The sequence below is a fragment of the Haemaphysalis longicornis genome, unplaced genomic scaffold, assembly GCF_048455015.1.
Source record: "Haemaphysalis longicornis isolate Haplotype H1 unplaced genomic scaffold, Haemaphysalis longicornis Haplotype H1 scaffold_18, whole genome shotgun sequence".
In the NCBI taxonomy this organism is placed as follows: Eukaryota; Metazoa; Arthropoda; class Arachnida; order Ixodida; family Ixodidae; genus Haemaphysalis; species Haemaphysalis longicornis.
In genome coordinates this window covers 5,150,827-5,168,559 of record NW_027526282.1, presented here as the reverse complement: position 1 = coordinate 5,168,559, position 17,733 = coordinate 5,150,827, and the positions used below count along the sequence as shown (strand labels likewise).

The 17,733-nt window shown below is 44.5% G+C and overlaps 1 protein-coding gene across 14 annotated transcripts in view; it reads left to right on the top strand.

The window, feature by feature from the left end:
* Window positions 1–17,733, top strand: part of LOC144166588 (uncharacterized) — a 152,050-nt gene that overhangs the window by 76,798 nt on the left and 57,519 nt on the right. For 13 of the 14 annotated variants that reach the window (XM_077696090.1, XM_077696088.1, XM_077696089.1 and 10 more), the window contains exons 6-8: window positions 7,587–7,628; window positions 12,871–12,912; window positions 14,736–14,783. In XM_077696090.1, the coding sequence (XP_077552216.1) occupies window positions 7,587–7,628; window positions 12,871–12,912; window positions 14,736–14,783 (132 nt within the window). The remainder of the gene's footprint in view (window positions 1–7,586; window positions 7,629–12,870; window positions 12,913–14,735; window positions 14,784–17,733) is intronic. The other variant, XM_077696095.1, reaches the window with a different exon arrangement.

Here is a 17,733-nt window from a genome sequence, read left to right as displayed (position 1 = left end):
AACTAGGCTGTTGCGAGTAGCAGTAGCAGTGTGGTGGTGGTGCCGGTGGGGCTCCGCAGTTCCGCGATGCAAACGTAGCGGTATGGCACCGACTGACATAGAAATCGATATCGGGGAGTAAATACGTGTTTTAAATGGCACCGTGCTTGTTATGTCCACCGATTAGTCATGTTTATGTAAGCGCGGACGTCAAATGCGGAGCGCACACAGCATATGTGGGTCACCGTGATCCGTGCTCGCGATGTACTTTCAACGAGGCGATTGCTACGTTGTTGACATTGCAATGCAATATATTCTTTCTTAATTAGACTTATGACGGTTACTGACGAAACGAAATTACCTGGGCGGAAAAATAACACGGCCGCACAACTAGTCAAATTAGTATTCAAAGTTTGAGCACAAGGGTCGACGTTCTGGCGAGTTAATATTCGTTGATCATGAGCGTGATCATGATTGACCTAACTCTGCGCAGCGCATGTGGCCTGTCGCTCGGAGCCCACCTTTGTGAAACCGCTGCTTGCTCCACAAATGCTTTGCGCAACCAGCAGTAACTGTTTTGTAATTGTAATACTTTAGATTCCGTGACAACGCAAAAGGATTAGAAGCTTTTCCTTTGACCGCGTTGTGAACAGGTTGAGTTATTTTCCAAATGCAGCGTTCACGCGCATCTCGAGCTGTGTTTCTACATTGGGCTGCTTACTTATCCTGCTAGCGACCAGCAGTGTGCGATGGAGAAAGTTATTCTTTCATATCGTTTGGCAATGTAATGCGTTGGCCTGAAAAAAAGTAAACAAAACAAACGCCGTGATTTTAAAGGTGAGATTAGATGAAAAGGGGATTGTTTAATGCCAATCGGCTGTAAAGACCAAACAATATATGGTATTTTAAATTGACTACAAGGAAACAGAAGTTATTGTAATATATTGTATCGGCGCTCGCGAAAGATCCCCAGGTGGTCAAATTAAATTAACCCGGAGCCCTCCACTACGGTGCGCCTCATCACCTATGAAGCGTCGGGGCGTTAAACACCATAATGAATCAATTAATCAAACAACCAATAAGTCAATGCTGTATTGTAAAGGATAAAGTTCAGGGGGTTCAGTTCCCTGTCGCAGCTGTGCGTGTGATAAATGGATTTTGCTCCGTCTGCTTGCCGTCCAAGTGCACCCAACAAACCCTGGAATTGGCCGTTGGTACCAAGTCGTTGCGATTTATCAACGGCATCCACCGATATCTCAACTCGGTGTGCGTTGGGAAGCCATGTAGCAAAAACACGCCGCGACAACACTGCATTTTCTCCAGGCAGTGTCGTGCACGTGCGTGCTGTCAGCGACTGTTTCTCGCTTTCTTTGGTTGTTGAAATAACCCACCACCGCGCAGTGCTGACCAAGCGACGTTTGCGCCTTGAACGACATCGCAGCATTGGCTAAAACAGTTTAAAGTTCCGCAAAAACTAAGAACGCGGTGCGAAATACTCCTGAACTACGCAGCGGAGCACACCGCGCCGAACGATGTTAGCAGCCCAGCGCGCACAGGCAACGCTGGTCGGCCGCCGAGAGAACTGGTTTGAGAGTATTTTTCTCCTTTCCCGGCTGCTTATGCAAAAAGGTGTATAGCATCGCAAGTGCAAAGAGATGTACTGCACGCATGAGTCATCGTCGCAGGTCGTTGCAGCAATGTTTAAGTATTGCAATGTAACATTGTAGCAATGTGTCACGTCGTCAGTTCCACCCTGCATATTCCAACGATAATCTCTCAACATAGAGACAAGGCGTGGTGTTCTCGTGACGCGAAAAGTCATAAAACCCCAGTAGAATCACAAGCACTGTGTTAACCCCGGTAACGGGTGACCGCACCCTCTCTCGTGACCACAACTAAACAGGCCAAGTGAACTAATGTAGCTTCGTTCGCGTACTGAGCTGGACTGCCGGTGAAACTTGAACTAGTTCATGGCATGATGCTTTTGGTAAAATCAGTCTCCATTCCGATAAGCAGAAAAAATGGGTGGGGTAGCCAGCTACCATAGGATGCAACAACCTCGTGGCAGCCCAAGACTCCCCAGTAGTCTAGAAGAACTTGTTGGGTGAGTTGGGGCATCTTGATGAATAAACACGGGCTTTGCGCAAAAAACAATGCACATAGGAAAAACAAGACGAGCTCAACTCTCAACTAAACTTTATTGCACGGGTCACACAAATATAAGTACACCTAATATCTCGTCACTCATGCGCATTCCTACAATTGTAGAAATCTTTAAAAGCAGCTCTATCACAGTATACAGACACGTGTCAAGAGAGACAATCTCTTGTTTATGAAGGAGCACCCATGTGTCACTCACGCATCCTTCTCTCATCTTTCTGATATGGTAGTCCTCTAAAATGTCCCGGGCCTTCATGCCGCTGCACCCATGCTGAACCATAAATTCTTTTAACAGCGGTTCCCACTGACCACTCGTGCAGGCCAGACAGTGAGTGGGCAAGTGGGCATTAGTTTTATTTTTGACAGAGAGGTCATGCTCACGCATACAGTCACTTATACAGCGTCCGGTCTGCCCTACGTAGACTTTTCGACACTTCAACCGTATTTGATATACCACACCCACTTTGCAGACCACGTATGGGTTGGCGTGCTTCTTGCCGCACCCTTCAGTCTTCTTGTTTTATTTTGCGATGCGTGAGCACATGCCTGCAAGTTTCACGGGCGCCGAAACTACCATTTTATTCCCGTACTTGATGGCGACCTTTTTAAGGTTATTGGAGGTTCTGTGGACATAACGTACGACAAGAGGCTTGCTGGCTCTCGGCTGCTGCTTTGTAATATTCACTCGTTCACTGACATTAAGCTTCTTCAGTAAGGTCTCCGCTACAGCGGTCATAACCGACTCCGGGAAAGCCGCAGTCTTGAGGCGAGACAGCTGTGCAGCGAAACATTTATGCATAGAATGAGGGCAGGATTTCATGACTGATGATCTGATGCACTGAGTAGCTATCGCTCTTTTTACAGTCTTCGAGTGGGCAGAATCTTAAGGGAGCAGCTCTTTTTTTAACCATGGGTGTTAGCTCCAACATACATGACTATGTTAAAATCTGATCGTGATGTCTACAAACTGCATTCTGTTATTTGATGAAATTTAAAGGGTGAATGTTAAACCTTCCCCATACGCCTCAAATGCCTTTAGAACATCAGCAATGGCTTCGTCATTTGTAAAACGAGGTCGCTTTCTTAAAAGAACCAGAAAGTCATCCACGTACCTAAAATGTTGGCAACCACATCGATGTCGAGTACGTGTTGCAGAACATCGTCAACATCGGATAAAAATATGTTGCATAAAACGTATGCGACACACGAGGCTATGCAGATGCCCTGTTTTTGCAGGTAAGTTTCATCCCCGTAGCTAATAAAGGTGGCGCTGAGGTAAAATTCCAGCAGGGCTAAGAAGCTGCCCTGAGTTACGTCTGTTGCATTTTGGAATGCTACTTCACCGTTAAACCCAGTTACCTGCAAACCTGAAACTTTTTAGGTTTTTAGGTACGTGGATGACGTTCTTGTTCTTTTAAGAAAGCGACCTGGTTTTACAAAGGACGAAGCCATTGCTGATATTTTAAAGGCCTTTGAGGCGCATGGGGAAGGTTTTACATTCACCCATGAAATTTTATCAAATAATAGAATGCAGTTTTTAGACATCACGATCAGATTTTAAGATAGTCATTTATGTTGGAGCTAACACCCACAGTCGAAAAAAGAGCTGCTCCTTCACGATTGTTTCCACTCGAAGACCGTAAAAATAGCGGTAGCCACTCAGTGCATGAGATCATCCCTCATGAAATGCTGCCCTCATTGTATGCATAAACGTTTCGCTGCACAGCTGTCTCGCCTCAAGGCTGCGGGTTTCTCGGAGTTGGTTATTGCAGCTGCACCGGAGATATTGCTGAAGAAGCTTAGAATAAGTGAAATAGCGAATATGACAGAGGATCAGCAGAGCGCTAGCAAGCCTCAGGTCGTACCTTATGGGCACATAACCTCCCATAACCTTAAAAAGGTCGCCAACAACTATGGGATAAAAATGGTATATTCGGCGCCCGTGAAAATTGCAGGCATGTGCTCACGCATCGCAAAAGATAACAAAAAACATGAAGGGTGCGGCAAGAATCCCCACAACCCCTACGTGGACTGCGAAGTGGGAGTGGTATATCAAATACCTTTGAAGTGTGGAAACGTCTACGTAGGGCAGACCGGACGCGGTATCAATGACCGTACTATGCTTGAGCATGACCACTCTGTCAAAAAATGCCCACTTGCTTGCTCACTGTCTATCCTGCACGGGTGGAGAGTGCGAACCGCTGTGAAAAGAATTTAAGGTTCAGCGGCTCTCGTGCAGCGACATGAAGGCACGGGAAGTTTTAGAGGCCTACCATATAAGAAAGATGGGAGAAGGATGCGTCAGTGACTCATCGGTGTTCCTTCAAAAACAAGAGGTTATATATATTGACACGTGTCTCTAGAGTTGTGATAGAGCTGCTTTTAAAGATTGCTATAATTGTAGGAATGCGCATGAGTGACCAGATAATAAGTATACTTATATTTGTGTGATTCGTCCAATATAGTTTGGTTGAGAGTTTGCACTCGTCCAGTTCATCCTGTGTGTGTTGTGTTTTTGCCGCAAAGCTGGTGTTTATTGTGGTGGTCCCACGGACGGAAAGGGGAACCTTAAAAGAACTAGAGACCGCAAAGAACATTTCCTCCCATACAGTGCTCGGGTGAGCGAAGACTTTGTGTCGTTTTCCGCGCAGAGTGTTGAGAACGGGAACGGCGCGTGGGGTATAATTACTCGCGACAGTCCATGCCGGCATGGACAGTCCATGACAGTCCATGCCGACAGTCCAGCATGGTCTAAATCTGTCCAATAGAATTAAGAACATGGTTATGAAGAAAATGGCTTGATAAATAGAGCGTAGGAGACCACAAAAAGCTTATAAGAGTGTTCCGTAAACTACATAAACCTAAGCGGCAATACCATTCTCTGGTACCAGTTGCATGCCAGGACAATACAAGCGGCCGCAACCCCGCAAATAAATGATGGTTATGGTTACCGACCAGCGCCTAGTTATGGTTGGAGCGCTTGACATCTTTGACTGATTCATCAGAGCACTGAAAAGTACAGCTTATTTCATATGTATTTTGGCAAGTACGGGATGCAGCTTGCTCGTTTACATCGGAACGATCCTTGAACGAAGCAAACGGGGCGAAAATACTTGGTGGTGCCCAAGTGGTTCACCAGGGAAATATGAATGAGCGGCCTTGTAGCCCAGCATGCCAATAATTGTTGTCGTAGAACGATGCTTACTATGCGGGAGAGGCGCCTGCTGAAGGGACGTATAATTTAGTTTGCATCCGAGCGTAGTATAGTTCCCCCTCCTTTCCACACTCCAGCCGCTGCGGGTTATTCGAGATTCTGGAGAGCGCTCGCATTTGGGGGCCTTAGTGGTAGTTTAAAGTTAGCAGCGACGGCGTATAATCGCGGACGCATCACGAGCACGACTGATAGCGGATAGCTATTATACACAAAAAATCGGATAATGAGCGACTACGTATTGCGTTAATTATGCTTAGAAAATGTACCGAAAATAAATCATTTGCGTGCAGGCAGCATGCAATGTTGACTCAAGGTAAGAGGATGTCTTCTCGGTGAACGTGCATTTCGTATAAAATCATCCCCTATTATCACGCCAGTTCGTTTTATCATCTCTCTGCAGTAAACTTTAGAAAGTATAGTTACTACACGCCAGTGGCCTAGCGAGAAATATTTTTCAGGTGATGTTATACGCCACTGGTAAAAAGCATAACAACAAGAAAGAGCCCCTCCAAGCGAAGAAAGTTTTTAGATTGGAGCACATCAATTCAGCTTGTAAATAGCATAGTTGAAGAATCGGATGAAACAAAGAGGGAAGAAGGGCACTCAAAATATTCCCGAGGGTGTCCTAGCAACAAAACATCCCCTGGTACGCCCCTGCTACATTCTACCAGTAAAGCGTTACCCTAATCCTTAAATGTCTGTTTTGCAGAATAGGTCACCTATAAAATTACACATAGGTAGCGCGCTGTATTTAACAGTGGCATATATTAACGAAATCAAGGCGGCAGGCAGTGTCATTTCTAAGAAGATGATATTAAAATGCAAATCTTTTATGGGGACCCCAAGTAAAAACAAAATTTATTAACAGCCAATTCATTGGATACTATATTCTAGTTGCGAGTATTTTGCTGCTTCTTTGCACGATTTCCTTGCCAGCGTGGGGTGTATTGCCAGCCTTCATCTCCACTTTCAATTTTAGTGGTGCAATAAACTGATTATTTCAAAAATGTTTAATGGAAGTGGTTCTTGCACTGATCCCTGCCAAATACCGAAATTTACTTCCCGCGCACGTGATTTTGTAAGAGGGGCAATGCGACTGGCTAGCAATTTTTCTTTAAACTACGAGGAAACTGGGGGTCTGCAAATTTTTCTTATTGATCCAGGAAAATTTATCAAATATATCCGTAGTGGCGCTGGTACGGTCTATTCATGTCAACGTTAACAAATCATGTGAGGGTTCTTTGTGTATTTTGTGTATTTCGAATTTTATTTTCAAGCGGATACACCAGGACTTAATGGTTTGCGGCAGTAATTGATGTTTCAGTAATGTCTATGTTTCAGTCTCCAGGTGGGATTATAAGCTCATTGTTGCGTTTGTTCAGAAATACCGAAGGCTTATTTAGGGAAGGGCCAGTTTATAATTTAGCGGTCCATACACAGCACAAAGCAGGAATACAACGGCTGTACTCCTAGCGAGAACGTGACCACTTCAGCCGTAATACAACTAACTGTATCACTTGCACAGTACCCGACAGCAAACACCACCATGCCTTCAATTTGTTTGCTGAAACCGAAACGACCGGCACTTGTTATTCAAACATCATTCTCTTCGCTGATGCTCTATGTCTGAATTAGAACTTATACAAACGGCGAGGTTGGCACTAAACGAATTGTAAGCCGCCCGACTGTTTGTGCAGCCTCCTCATGTTTTTTTATGTGTTATGGCCGAGAAAAAAATTGTGTACGCCGATACCTAATCTTGCTTCCTTTCTACCCAATATTTTAGATAAGGCAAGCGTACTATGACTGCAAGCAGTTTGGATTAGTTCTAAATCATCTTCTAATTTACTGAGTTTCGGCGGTCTCGTGCATTAAGAAACCGCTTGATTTTTCATAAATCTCCCGATAAAAGCGTACTTTTACGTACTCAACGTTCTTGCTCGCGCATAGTAGTTATTACGTGCGGCCTTGTTTCGCTAAAAGTAAGTGGTCTCATATTTTAGAGTCGCCTTTTTGCTTATAATTGCGCATTCTTTTCATGTCAGCAAGGTCGTACAAGTACTGAAGAAGCACACCTGTTTTTGCCTCTTGCACTTCTATGTCATTGTGATTCAGAGCCTTAATTTACTTATTCAAGAAATAAGTCCAGGACTGCCATCTTTGCTGTCATTAAATGAAATACCATAAATTTTTGTTTCCTTTCTCCTTGGGTTTTGTCCACTTCACGTTCCAGGAAACACCGGGAATAGCCCTCAGGCCGGGAGATGGAATAATGGTGAGTAGGTTTTCTTATTAAATACTTACTTCTCTTCCTTTGTTATGTGATGTGCTTGAGCAAGTTGTAATGTACAGAGTAAAGCTACTCAAGCGAAGTTGCGGTGCCTTGTGCAGCTTAAGCGGGCTTTATTTGTAATTCATGGCATTGAAAACAGCTACCTGTATTTCGTGCTCCTCCTCCACGATATCATAACGACGGAGCACAAGATACAGTTCGGAAATTACCCTGGGGCCAAGGTACAAGATCCAGTTTGGGCGTCACATAAAACAATAAAGCCTTGCTGGAAGATTCCCAAGTGGCGTCTGCGGGAGGCTTAGTGTCATCCTGCCCGATTTTAGGTCGGGAATGGCTACTAACAAAAGCAGCACAGTACGTGGTCATTTAAACACCTCTTGCGGTGAAATGCTTTTAAGCCCAGTCTTTTTAATCCAACGGCATTTTATAGGGTGGTGACGGGTGCCACACTACCAGCACTTGCGGAACTGGCTGTGAGAAGTGACATCTTTCTAACACCCCAAGGAATCACCCAAATACCTTTTTAAAGAAACAACTATCAAACAAAGGTGTGGTCTGGCGGAGAAAAGAGCAGCTCAGTAATTAATTCAAGAACTCTAGTTTAAACAATCAGTGTAAGTGTATGTAGCATCATTCGGAATCGGTACTCCATCGGACGAGAAGCGTAGAACAGGGAACGTTTCTTTCAGGCGGGGTTTACCAGCGGGGCTGTTCGGGGTCAGTTCAGGCTCGACTATACAAACTCCTGATAGTTGCTTACAGTGGAAGTAAATCAAGATATTCTGATGACGTCACGGCAACAAAAACACGGAGAGAAGCGGCGGAGCAGTTGCAAAAATACGCATCTGGCGGCAACGTTTTTCTTCGGGACAGTTCCTAATCAAGCAAAATAAATAAATGTATCACCCTTCGTGTTCTGAGCCTGGCTTTCGCCCATCCTAAGAACTGTCCTCTGGCATAATCCTTGGTGGGAGAAGCAGAGTATAAGTGCAAACAAGAAAACAAAATGTGTATTGTGAGCGCTGGCGACGGATAGGCTGACTCTAAAAACGTCGGGAACGTCGGTTGGGACAGCAGGAAGAGACTTGGTACGCTTCACCAGAAAAACGTGATACTTCAGAAGTGCCAGACAACTCTCTGCGTAAATGAGTAAGACTGTGAGACTCCACGTGGCTAAATGACAACTCTAAAATTGCAAGCTGCACCAACTCAATGTTTTCTGTCCTGTGCCGCTGGATTTTGCAAAACTTTAATGATGTCTGGCAAGCGGAGAGGTGAGCACAGAAAACACGCCATCGTAAAGTGTGTGGTGTAGTTACTCGGGCCCGTGACTCCCTGGTTGTCGGATGAAGATACAGTGCACGGACACAGTACATTTAATGCAAAGCAAGGCATGGTTAGGATGAGCCGGGCTCCGCTAAGGAGAGCCTATAATGATTATGACCGGCATTTTCTGCCATTCACAATAAATCAAGCATCAAGGTCCATTTTCGCTGACCTTTGACTTCCAGATCTGTGCAAGCTGCTGCAAGCGGGTTAGTGAACGAGAATCATGCTAAATTGACCCCCGGTGAGACCGTGTTCAAGTCGCTAAAGTATTTAGTTGTCTCGTTGGCTAAATAAGAAATACAATGTACTGCCTTAGTGTTTGGTGCATTAGTAATCAACCATTCTCCTTAACATCGTAACGACCTCATGCGAAGAAAAATTGGCCGAGCAGGGTGATTACTTCCAAGTTCTTTCCAAGCGCAATATAATCAGGAAGCTTACACGAAAGGCACGTTTATAAAAACTGACAAGTAATTTGCCTACCAATACTACAGCTGGAATGGCTTCGCCGAACAAAGAATCAATGCCAACTTGCCTCGTCCACGGTAGAGGGCTTAAATAACTGCACTGTTCCCCTTTCTACATATAGCATCTACTATGCATTTAAATATTACATCTTACAGATGTCATAACTACTCTGTAATTACCTATCTTCCAAGCTGCTTTGATTCCCTAGTGACCTCATAAGAGATTTCAATTTCATGCGGGCGCCTACACCCTTGACACGAATGCTTGCACACCATTTTCGAGGTATAGTATAGCATTTGGTGCCTTCGCGGAAGCTAAACGTTAAATATTGCGGCAAGCATCGCTGGCAAACCGAGGAGACCTTGTATGCAGCGTTTTCTCGGTTTTGCGCCGTTATAGAATGATGCTTACTGTGCCACTTCGTGAAATGAATGCCAAGAGACTATTTGTGCCGTCAGCGCCGTTTGTTCAGCACACCCAACGGAAAAATAGGCCGGCGCACGCGAGCGCGATGGTAATTGCATTGCCGCGCCACCTGATGTTGCACTTCTGCGGTCGTGACATCAATGCGCGCGTGCGTGTCCAACCCCTGTATACTACGCTGTCTTTTCATTTGCTTCAAGCGGCAAAGTTGTTAGCATTGAGTGCTTGGCGCTAGGGGTACTTTTTATGCTCAACCTGTCTAACCGGCATTGTCTTTGGTGGCGATCGGTGACGTTAAGCGTGCTTCGCTCCATTTGCCCTCTGATAAATGGACGCATTGCAACGAGATTCTAAACGCGAAACTTTTGGTCCGTGTTTTTGGCAATATTTCAACAGGTGTTGAAACCAATTACAATTTTTGTTCTTTTTTTGACAAACACACGACCACGGCTCGCGTTTTTTTTGTTAGTACTTGCTTTAATACTTTTATTTTTGTTAGTACTTGCTTTAATACTTTTACAAGGTGACTTCTCATCCCAGTTTATTCAAACTATGCGTTTCTTACGTTAATCCCTTAACTTGTTGTGATTATTTTCAGTTGCCAACCACCTGCATGTTTTAGGCAAAAAATACAAAGATGCAACGGAATATCTGTGGCACAAGATCTACACCGAGACGGGGGAGACATGTTATCAGTTGGGTCAGGGCAGAGTATGGTAAAGTGAGCAATGCGCACTTCACCCTCGTTGTTCGCCGCCGAAGCGGGTGCAAGCGAGGAATGTTGGCAAATAATGTGACCCCTATTGCCAAATGCTGAATGCGATCAGCTTTGCTGCTTCAAATGGAATAAAAGACAGAGCTGCGAACGTGGTTGGACGCGCGCGAGCACATGGATGTCTCGACACCAGAAATGTAACGTCAGATGTTCTGGCGATGCATTTGCCACGCCCTCGCATGCCCCGGTTTTTCTTCCTTCCGGGTGTACTTTGAAGCGACTCGCCCTTACGATTATACCAGCACCCGGAATTTCTCATGACTACCAAACACAGACACCAAAAGCTTCCCCACATAATTCATTGCGAAACGCTCACAACAGAATAAGATTATCTGCCTATAGATAACTAATTCTCACGGACAAGTGTTCAAGTCCCCAGTACTTTGCGCAACCGCGCACAACGCGCTGATCCAAAAGACAGGGTTTGACGTGTACATTTTATTCCAGAAAACCAATCCGAAGATATGTTTGTAAACAGCGTAACGACCTTTACCATGAAGTCAAAACCCTGCATCAGAAAGATCTTTTGTTTCCTGCAGGCCGTGATTTTAGGACTCACCAAAATTTTCGTGTTAAACTGGAAGTCCGTCTCCCTCGCGCAATCCGAGAAGTCTTGTAGCGACACACAATACACATCCGGTGCTCGTTCGAGTCGCTGCTGGGGTTAAAATATCCAGACGACATTAGGCACAGTCCACTCGCAGGAGCACACCTCCACACCGTCGCATACCATTGAGCAGTGAACGCGCCAGCAGCAAATACTTCGGCCGCCGACTTGGCAAAGCCTGAGAAGCTTTCTTCTGGCAACCAGGATTGTCCAGATAGCTTTGAGAACCCCGAAAGCAGCGTGCAAACCACACGACGTAATTGAAATTACAGATTCCCAAAATATTTCAATAACATGGAAATTACTGCTTACGGAAGAGCATAAGCGTACACGGAATCCGCGCTACTGGCCACCATGTTGTAAACATAGGTACACCCGCCAAATTTTTTACCAATATCACGGGAACGTCGACCGTTCCCTCGATCAGCGCCGTATGGTGGAGCGATACGACAAACTCGGCGAGAGTAATCGCATGCGCATTAGGCAAAGGCCGCTGCTATCGTCTTCTACTGGGCTGTTCCAAGAGCAGGCAGCCACTCCCATTTTTTTATTCGCTTATCACACTGCCCTCCAATCCGCCGTTAACTGGGCGAAGAGGGAAAGTGAAAGCAAGTGGTAATAGCAGTATGGGGTGGCTGTCGGCTCTGGAACAGCCTAGCAGACCACGTCAGCAGCGACCTTCGCTTAGTGCGCATGCGGTTACTCTCGCCGAGTTTGAAATATCACCCCATCATACGGCGCTAATCGACAGAATTGTGGACGCTCCCGTGATATTGGTAAACAATTGGGCGGGTGTACACACAAGTGCCTTACTTTATGCACGTTTCATTGCTAAATGAGCGTGCGTTTGTCCTCAATAGGCTCAACCCAAAGCCTTCTCTAGTGCGCATGGGGAGTGCGAACGACGCAAATGATCATCGTAGGCAAATTCTTTGCGCAGGGCCGCGAAAAGCATTCCAAACTTCCTATTATGACGCGGCGTTCACACAGCTTGTCATTCAGACATCTGCTTGTTCTCTGGGAATGTTGCACACACGTTTAAAGGGGAACCTATTTAAAAGCCTCCACCATTGAGCCCACTTATACTTCATCTAGATTGAGCGCAAACACTTTTCATCCGACAAGGGATTGCTCATTCTGGGATCTAAACTATCTGTTAGTGCTCAAAGCATATATACCAATGTCTGCGGCAGGCCATCTTTGTTACTCTGAGACAAGTGTGACGCAGTTGAAAAATGCTGGTGGCTGCGAACGGAGACCGCATTATTTCATGCTTGCATAAGCCACGTTCTTGCTCTACCACTATAGTTTTTACGCGCGCTGTCATGTTTTTGTAAAAATAAATACAATTCACCTTTAAGGCTTGCCTATTTTATTACCCATTCCTTTTTTACGTCTTGTTGAGAAAGCTTGGAAAATTCCTGGTGGATAATGTCCGACATGTGTTTCCTCTTCTGTGTTACTTTGATCTCCTCGCGACTAGTAGCTTTAATATCAAGCTTGGTGGCAATGAAAGTCATCACTGCTACCAATTCTCCCCCTTTGTTACACGCCTTACCCTGAAAGTTTCAAGTGTTTTCGTTGAGTAGTTCACCAATCTGTTGGCATACGTAAATTTGCAGTTGGCACCGGCGCTAATCCTGGACAAGGAGGTTGGCCTGGAGGTGAGTTGTTTTCTGCAGGTCATTATTTTTTTCTTTTGTAAGTTCATGATTTTTAGAAAATTGGAGTAGTAAGAAAAAGTCAACTGAAGACTTTTCGGCAACCTGCGTAGTTTATTTTTATAGTTTTTTTTTCAATTCTTCACATTGGGCATGTATACATGTTTCTTTCTGTTTAATATCCACGACATCTAAATAAAGAACCACCACATCCAATTTATACATGACGTCAAACAGTAAAGCCCAAAGCAGTGACGTTTTCATTTACACCCAGCTACTTAATTTTCCTAGACTTCCTGCGCGCAACACAGTTGCACCGCGATCCCAGTTTTTTTGTTTATTAATATTAGGAGTGTCATGTCAAAAAAAGCACGGTGCTGTCATCACTGATCGATTCTTGGTCGTCATCCGTAATCGCCCTAATTAAAACTTGGCTCAGTGAAGATATTTTTGATGATATGATTCTTGTGTGCACCTCTGATTTCAACTTTTTTCGCTGTGACCGTCTACATCCTAGAGGTGGTGGTCACCTTCTTGCGGTAAAAAAAGACCTAATCGCTGCATTATTCCAATAAATTCATGTCTTGAGTCTGTATAGATGTCATTGAGGTGTGTAATAACTAATATCATTATTGCTGTTTATCGCCACCCCCGACATGCATACATTGTTTGCAATCAAATTTTCTAACTTTTTGAGTTAAATTTGTTCGCTTCTTCCTAATTCAGACCTCTAAGTGTTTGGTAACTTCGATTTTCCGGTAATTAATTGGTCTGCGTCATCTGTATTGCCAGAGATTCTGAAGCTGATGCGTTCCTTGAGTGTTGCCTTTATTTCTCGCTGGTTCAGCTAATCGCCGAGCCCACAAGACAATCCCCCACCTCAGCCAACATTCTTGATGTAATCCTGACAAATAATCCCGATCTTTGTCCAGACATCATCAAACTCTATGGGTTCTGAGATCATTGCATCATAACGGGAAGTCTAACATATTCACCCCCTAACAAAATAACACCCCGCAAAAAATAACAAGAAAACAGACAAGGTGTTACAAAAGATCTAACTTCGATTGTATCAAGCAAGAGTTATCCAGTTTTTCAGAAAGATTTCTACGTAAATATTTGTCACGTTTCATCGAAGCAAACTGGATTCGTTTCACGGATATCACGGGTAAATATATACAGGTGATAACAATATCATGCACCAACACTGCTCCTTGGTTTAATGATCAATTTCGCCACGTTAAGAACAAAAAGAAACGTCTGTACACGCAAGCAGGCAAGCATAAAGGACATACTTCATGGCATGGGTACCAAATGTGTGACCAGCAATATCAAGCGGTTACAAAAACCACACGCCGTCGTGTTTTCACTCATGATTTACCCTCGATGTTAACTAACAGTCCCAAAAGGTTCTGACGCCTAATTTACCCCAGATCGCATCCCGTTATGAGGCTTCCAACAGTCAATGGTGACGTGATTCCAAAGTATGGTTGCACACAGGTGTTTGGACCAATCCTCAATGTTCTTGCTCGCGCATAGTAGTTATTACGTGCGGCCTTGTTTCCGTTAAAATAAGTGGTGTCAATATTTAGAGTTCTATTTTTCTTTTTACATGCGCATCGTTGTCATGCCAGGAAAGGGGTACAAGTACTGGAGAAGCACATCTGTTTTTGCCTCATTGCTCTTTGCCACGTCTATGTCATTGTGATTCAGAGGCTTAGTTTACTTTTTCTGGAAATAAAGTCCAGGACTGCTTTCTTCGCTGTCGTTAATTAAAATACCATGAATTTTGGTTTCCTTTCTCCATGGGTTTTGTCCACTTCAAGTTCCAGGAAACACCGGGAATAGCCCTCAGGCCGGAAGATGGAATAATGGTGAGTAGGTTTTCCTATTAAATCCTTACTTCTTTTATTTTATGATGTGATGTGCTTGAGCAAGTTATGATGTACAGAGTAAAGCTACTCAAGCGAAGTTTCGGTGCCTTGTGCAGCTTCAGCGCGCTTTATTTGTAATTCATGGCATTGAGAACAGCTACCTGTATTTCGTGATCCTCCTCCACGATATCATAACGACGGAGCACAAGATCCAGTTCGGACATTACCCTGGGGACGAGGTACAAGTTCCAGATAGGGCGTCACATAAAAATATAAAGCCTTGCTGGAAGATTTCCAAGTGGCGTCTGCGGGAGGCTTAGTGTCATCCTGCCCGATCTTAGGTCGAGAATGGATACTAATGAAAGCAGCACAGTACGTGGTCATTTAAACACCTCTTGCGATGAAATGCTTTTACGCGTAGTCTTTTTAATCCAAGGGCATTTTCTAGGGTGGTGACGGTTACCACATTAACAGCGTTTTAGGGACTGGCTTTGAGAAGTGACATCTTTCTAACAGGCCAAGGAACCACCCAAATACCTTTTTATAGAAAGAACTATCAAACAAAGGTGTGGTCTGGCGGAGAAAAGAGCAGCTCAGTGATTATTTCAAGAAGAACTCCGGTCTAAACAATCAGTGTAAGTGTATGTAGCATCATTCGGTATCGGTACTCCATCGAACGAGAAGCGTAGAACAGGGAACATTTCTTTCAGGCGCTGTTTACCAGCGTGGCTGTTCGGGGTCAGTTCAGGCTGGACTATACAAACTCCTGATAGTTGCTTACAGTGGAAGTAAATCAAGATATTCTGATGACGTCACAGCAACAAAAAACTCGGAAAGCGGTGGAACAGTTGCAGAAATATGCATCTGGCGGCAAGGAAGTTCTTCGGGACGGTTCCTAATCAAGCAAAATGAATAAATGTATCATCCCTCATGTTCCCAGTCTGACTTTCGCCCGTCCTAAGAACTGGCCTCTGGCATAATCCTTGGTGGGAGGAGCAGAGTATAAGTGCAAATAACAAAACAAAATGAGTATTGTCTGCGCTGGCGACAGATTGCCTGACTCGAAAAACTTCGTCAACTTCTGTTGGGAGGGAAGGAAGCGACTTGGGACGCTTCACCAGAAATACGTGATACTTCAGAAGTGGCAGCTAGAATTTGTCGCCACAACTATCTGCGTAAACGAGTAAGACATGTGAGAGTCTCACGTCACGAAATGACAACCATAAAATAGCAAGGCACACCGACTGAACATATTCTGCACTGTGCCGCTGAATTTTGGAAAACTTTCGCGATGTCTGGCAAGCGTAAACATGAGCGCAGGAAACACGTGATCGCAAAATGTGTGGTATAAGTGCTCAGGACAGTGACCCCCGTGCAGATACACTGCACGGACAGAGTACATCCAATGAAAACCAAAAACACAGGTTGAACAGCGCTTCGCTAAAAAGGCTATAAGGATCCTGAAAGGCGTTTTTTGTTGTCATTCACATCAATGCAAATGCCGAGGTCAATTTTCTCTGGCTGATGCTAGATACGATTCATACCTATGCAAGCGGCTGAAAGTTTTCTATTGAATGACGGTCAGGCTCAGTAAAACCCCGGCCGGATTGGGTTCAACTTGTTAAAGCATTCTGCCGTCTCGTTGGTTGAATAAGCAATATCGCTTACTGCGTTGGCGTTTGGTACATTAGTAATCAAGCCTGCTTGCTAATGGCGCAACGGCCTCAAGCGAAGAAAAATGGGTTGAGCAGGGTGATGACTTCAAATTTGTTTCCGAGTACAATATGAATAAAAGGCAGCTAAAAGCACGTTTATACTGATTGACAAGTAATTTAGATCTCGGCGGGCGCAAAGAAGAATAGATTCTACAGCATCAATTGCTTCATCGAACAAAAAACCAGAGCCAACTTAACTCGTGCACTCTGATGTGCTGAAACAATCGCAATGTCCCATTTTTTTTCCGAATAGTATTGGAGGAGTATATCCTGCAGACGTCATTAGTTCTGCCCAAATTACCTATCTTCCTAGCTTTTTTGATCCCTTAGTAATCTCAGTATATTTTTAAATTTCATGCCCACACCCTCGACGTGAGCGCTGACACACCGTTTGCCAGGTTTTGTATAGTGTTTGGTGCTTTTGCGGAAGCTAAGCGTTAAACTTTGAGACGGCCTTCTTAGGTATGGCGGAGAGAGCTTCATCACAGGGTTTTGTCGGTTTTGTGTTGCGATTGAATAATGTATACTGCGTCATGTCTTGTAATGAATGCGAATAGACTATTTGTGCCGCCAGCGCCATCTGTTGAGTGTACTTTAAAGAGAGTCATCTTTATGACCCCACAAGCACCGAGGATTTCTCATCACTATCCAAAATAGCAAACAAAAGCTTCTACACATAATTCATTGCGAAACACACAGAACATAACAACATTATCCGCCTATATAAGCAACTCTATGGGGAAGTGTGCAAGTCCCCACATCTTTGCGCAATAGGGCGCAACACGCTTATCCAAAAGACAGGGTTTTACGTATACATTTTGTCCAACAAAACCGATCAATAGATATGTTGGCAAACAGCATAACGGCCTTCACTGCGAGATCGAAGCCCCGCACGAGCATACGATCGTTTCTTTCAAGACAGGTGGGATGTTTAGGCTCCCCAAGATTTGCGGGCTCAACTAAAAGTCGCTCTACCTCGCGCAATCCGAGAAGACTTGTTTTGACGCACACCGTACATACCGTAAGCAGCAATTACTTGACGTCGCCCGCCAGCATGTCTGGTCCTGAGGAGCTTTCTTCTGCCAAGCAGAGGTGTCAAACCAATTTCGAAAACTCCCAAAGCAACATGCAAAACACATGCCGTATTTAAAAAGACAGAAGCCTAAAATATATCAGTAGAATTGAAATAACTGCTCACATGTAGATGACCGTAAGCGCACAGGTGCCCCGCACAA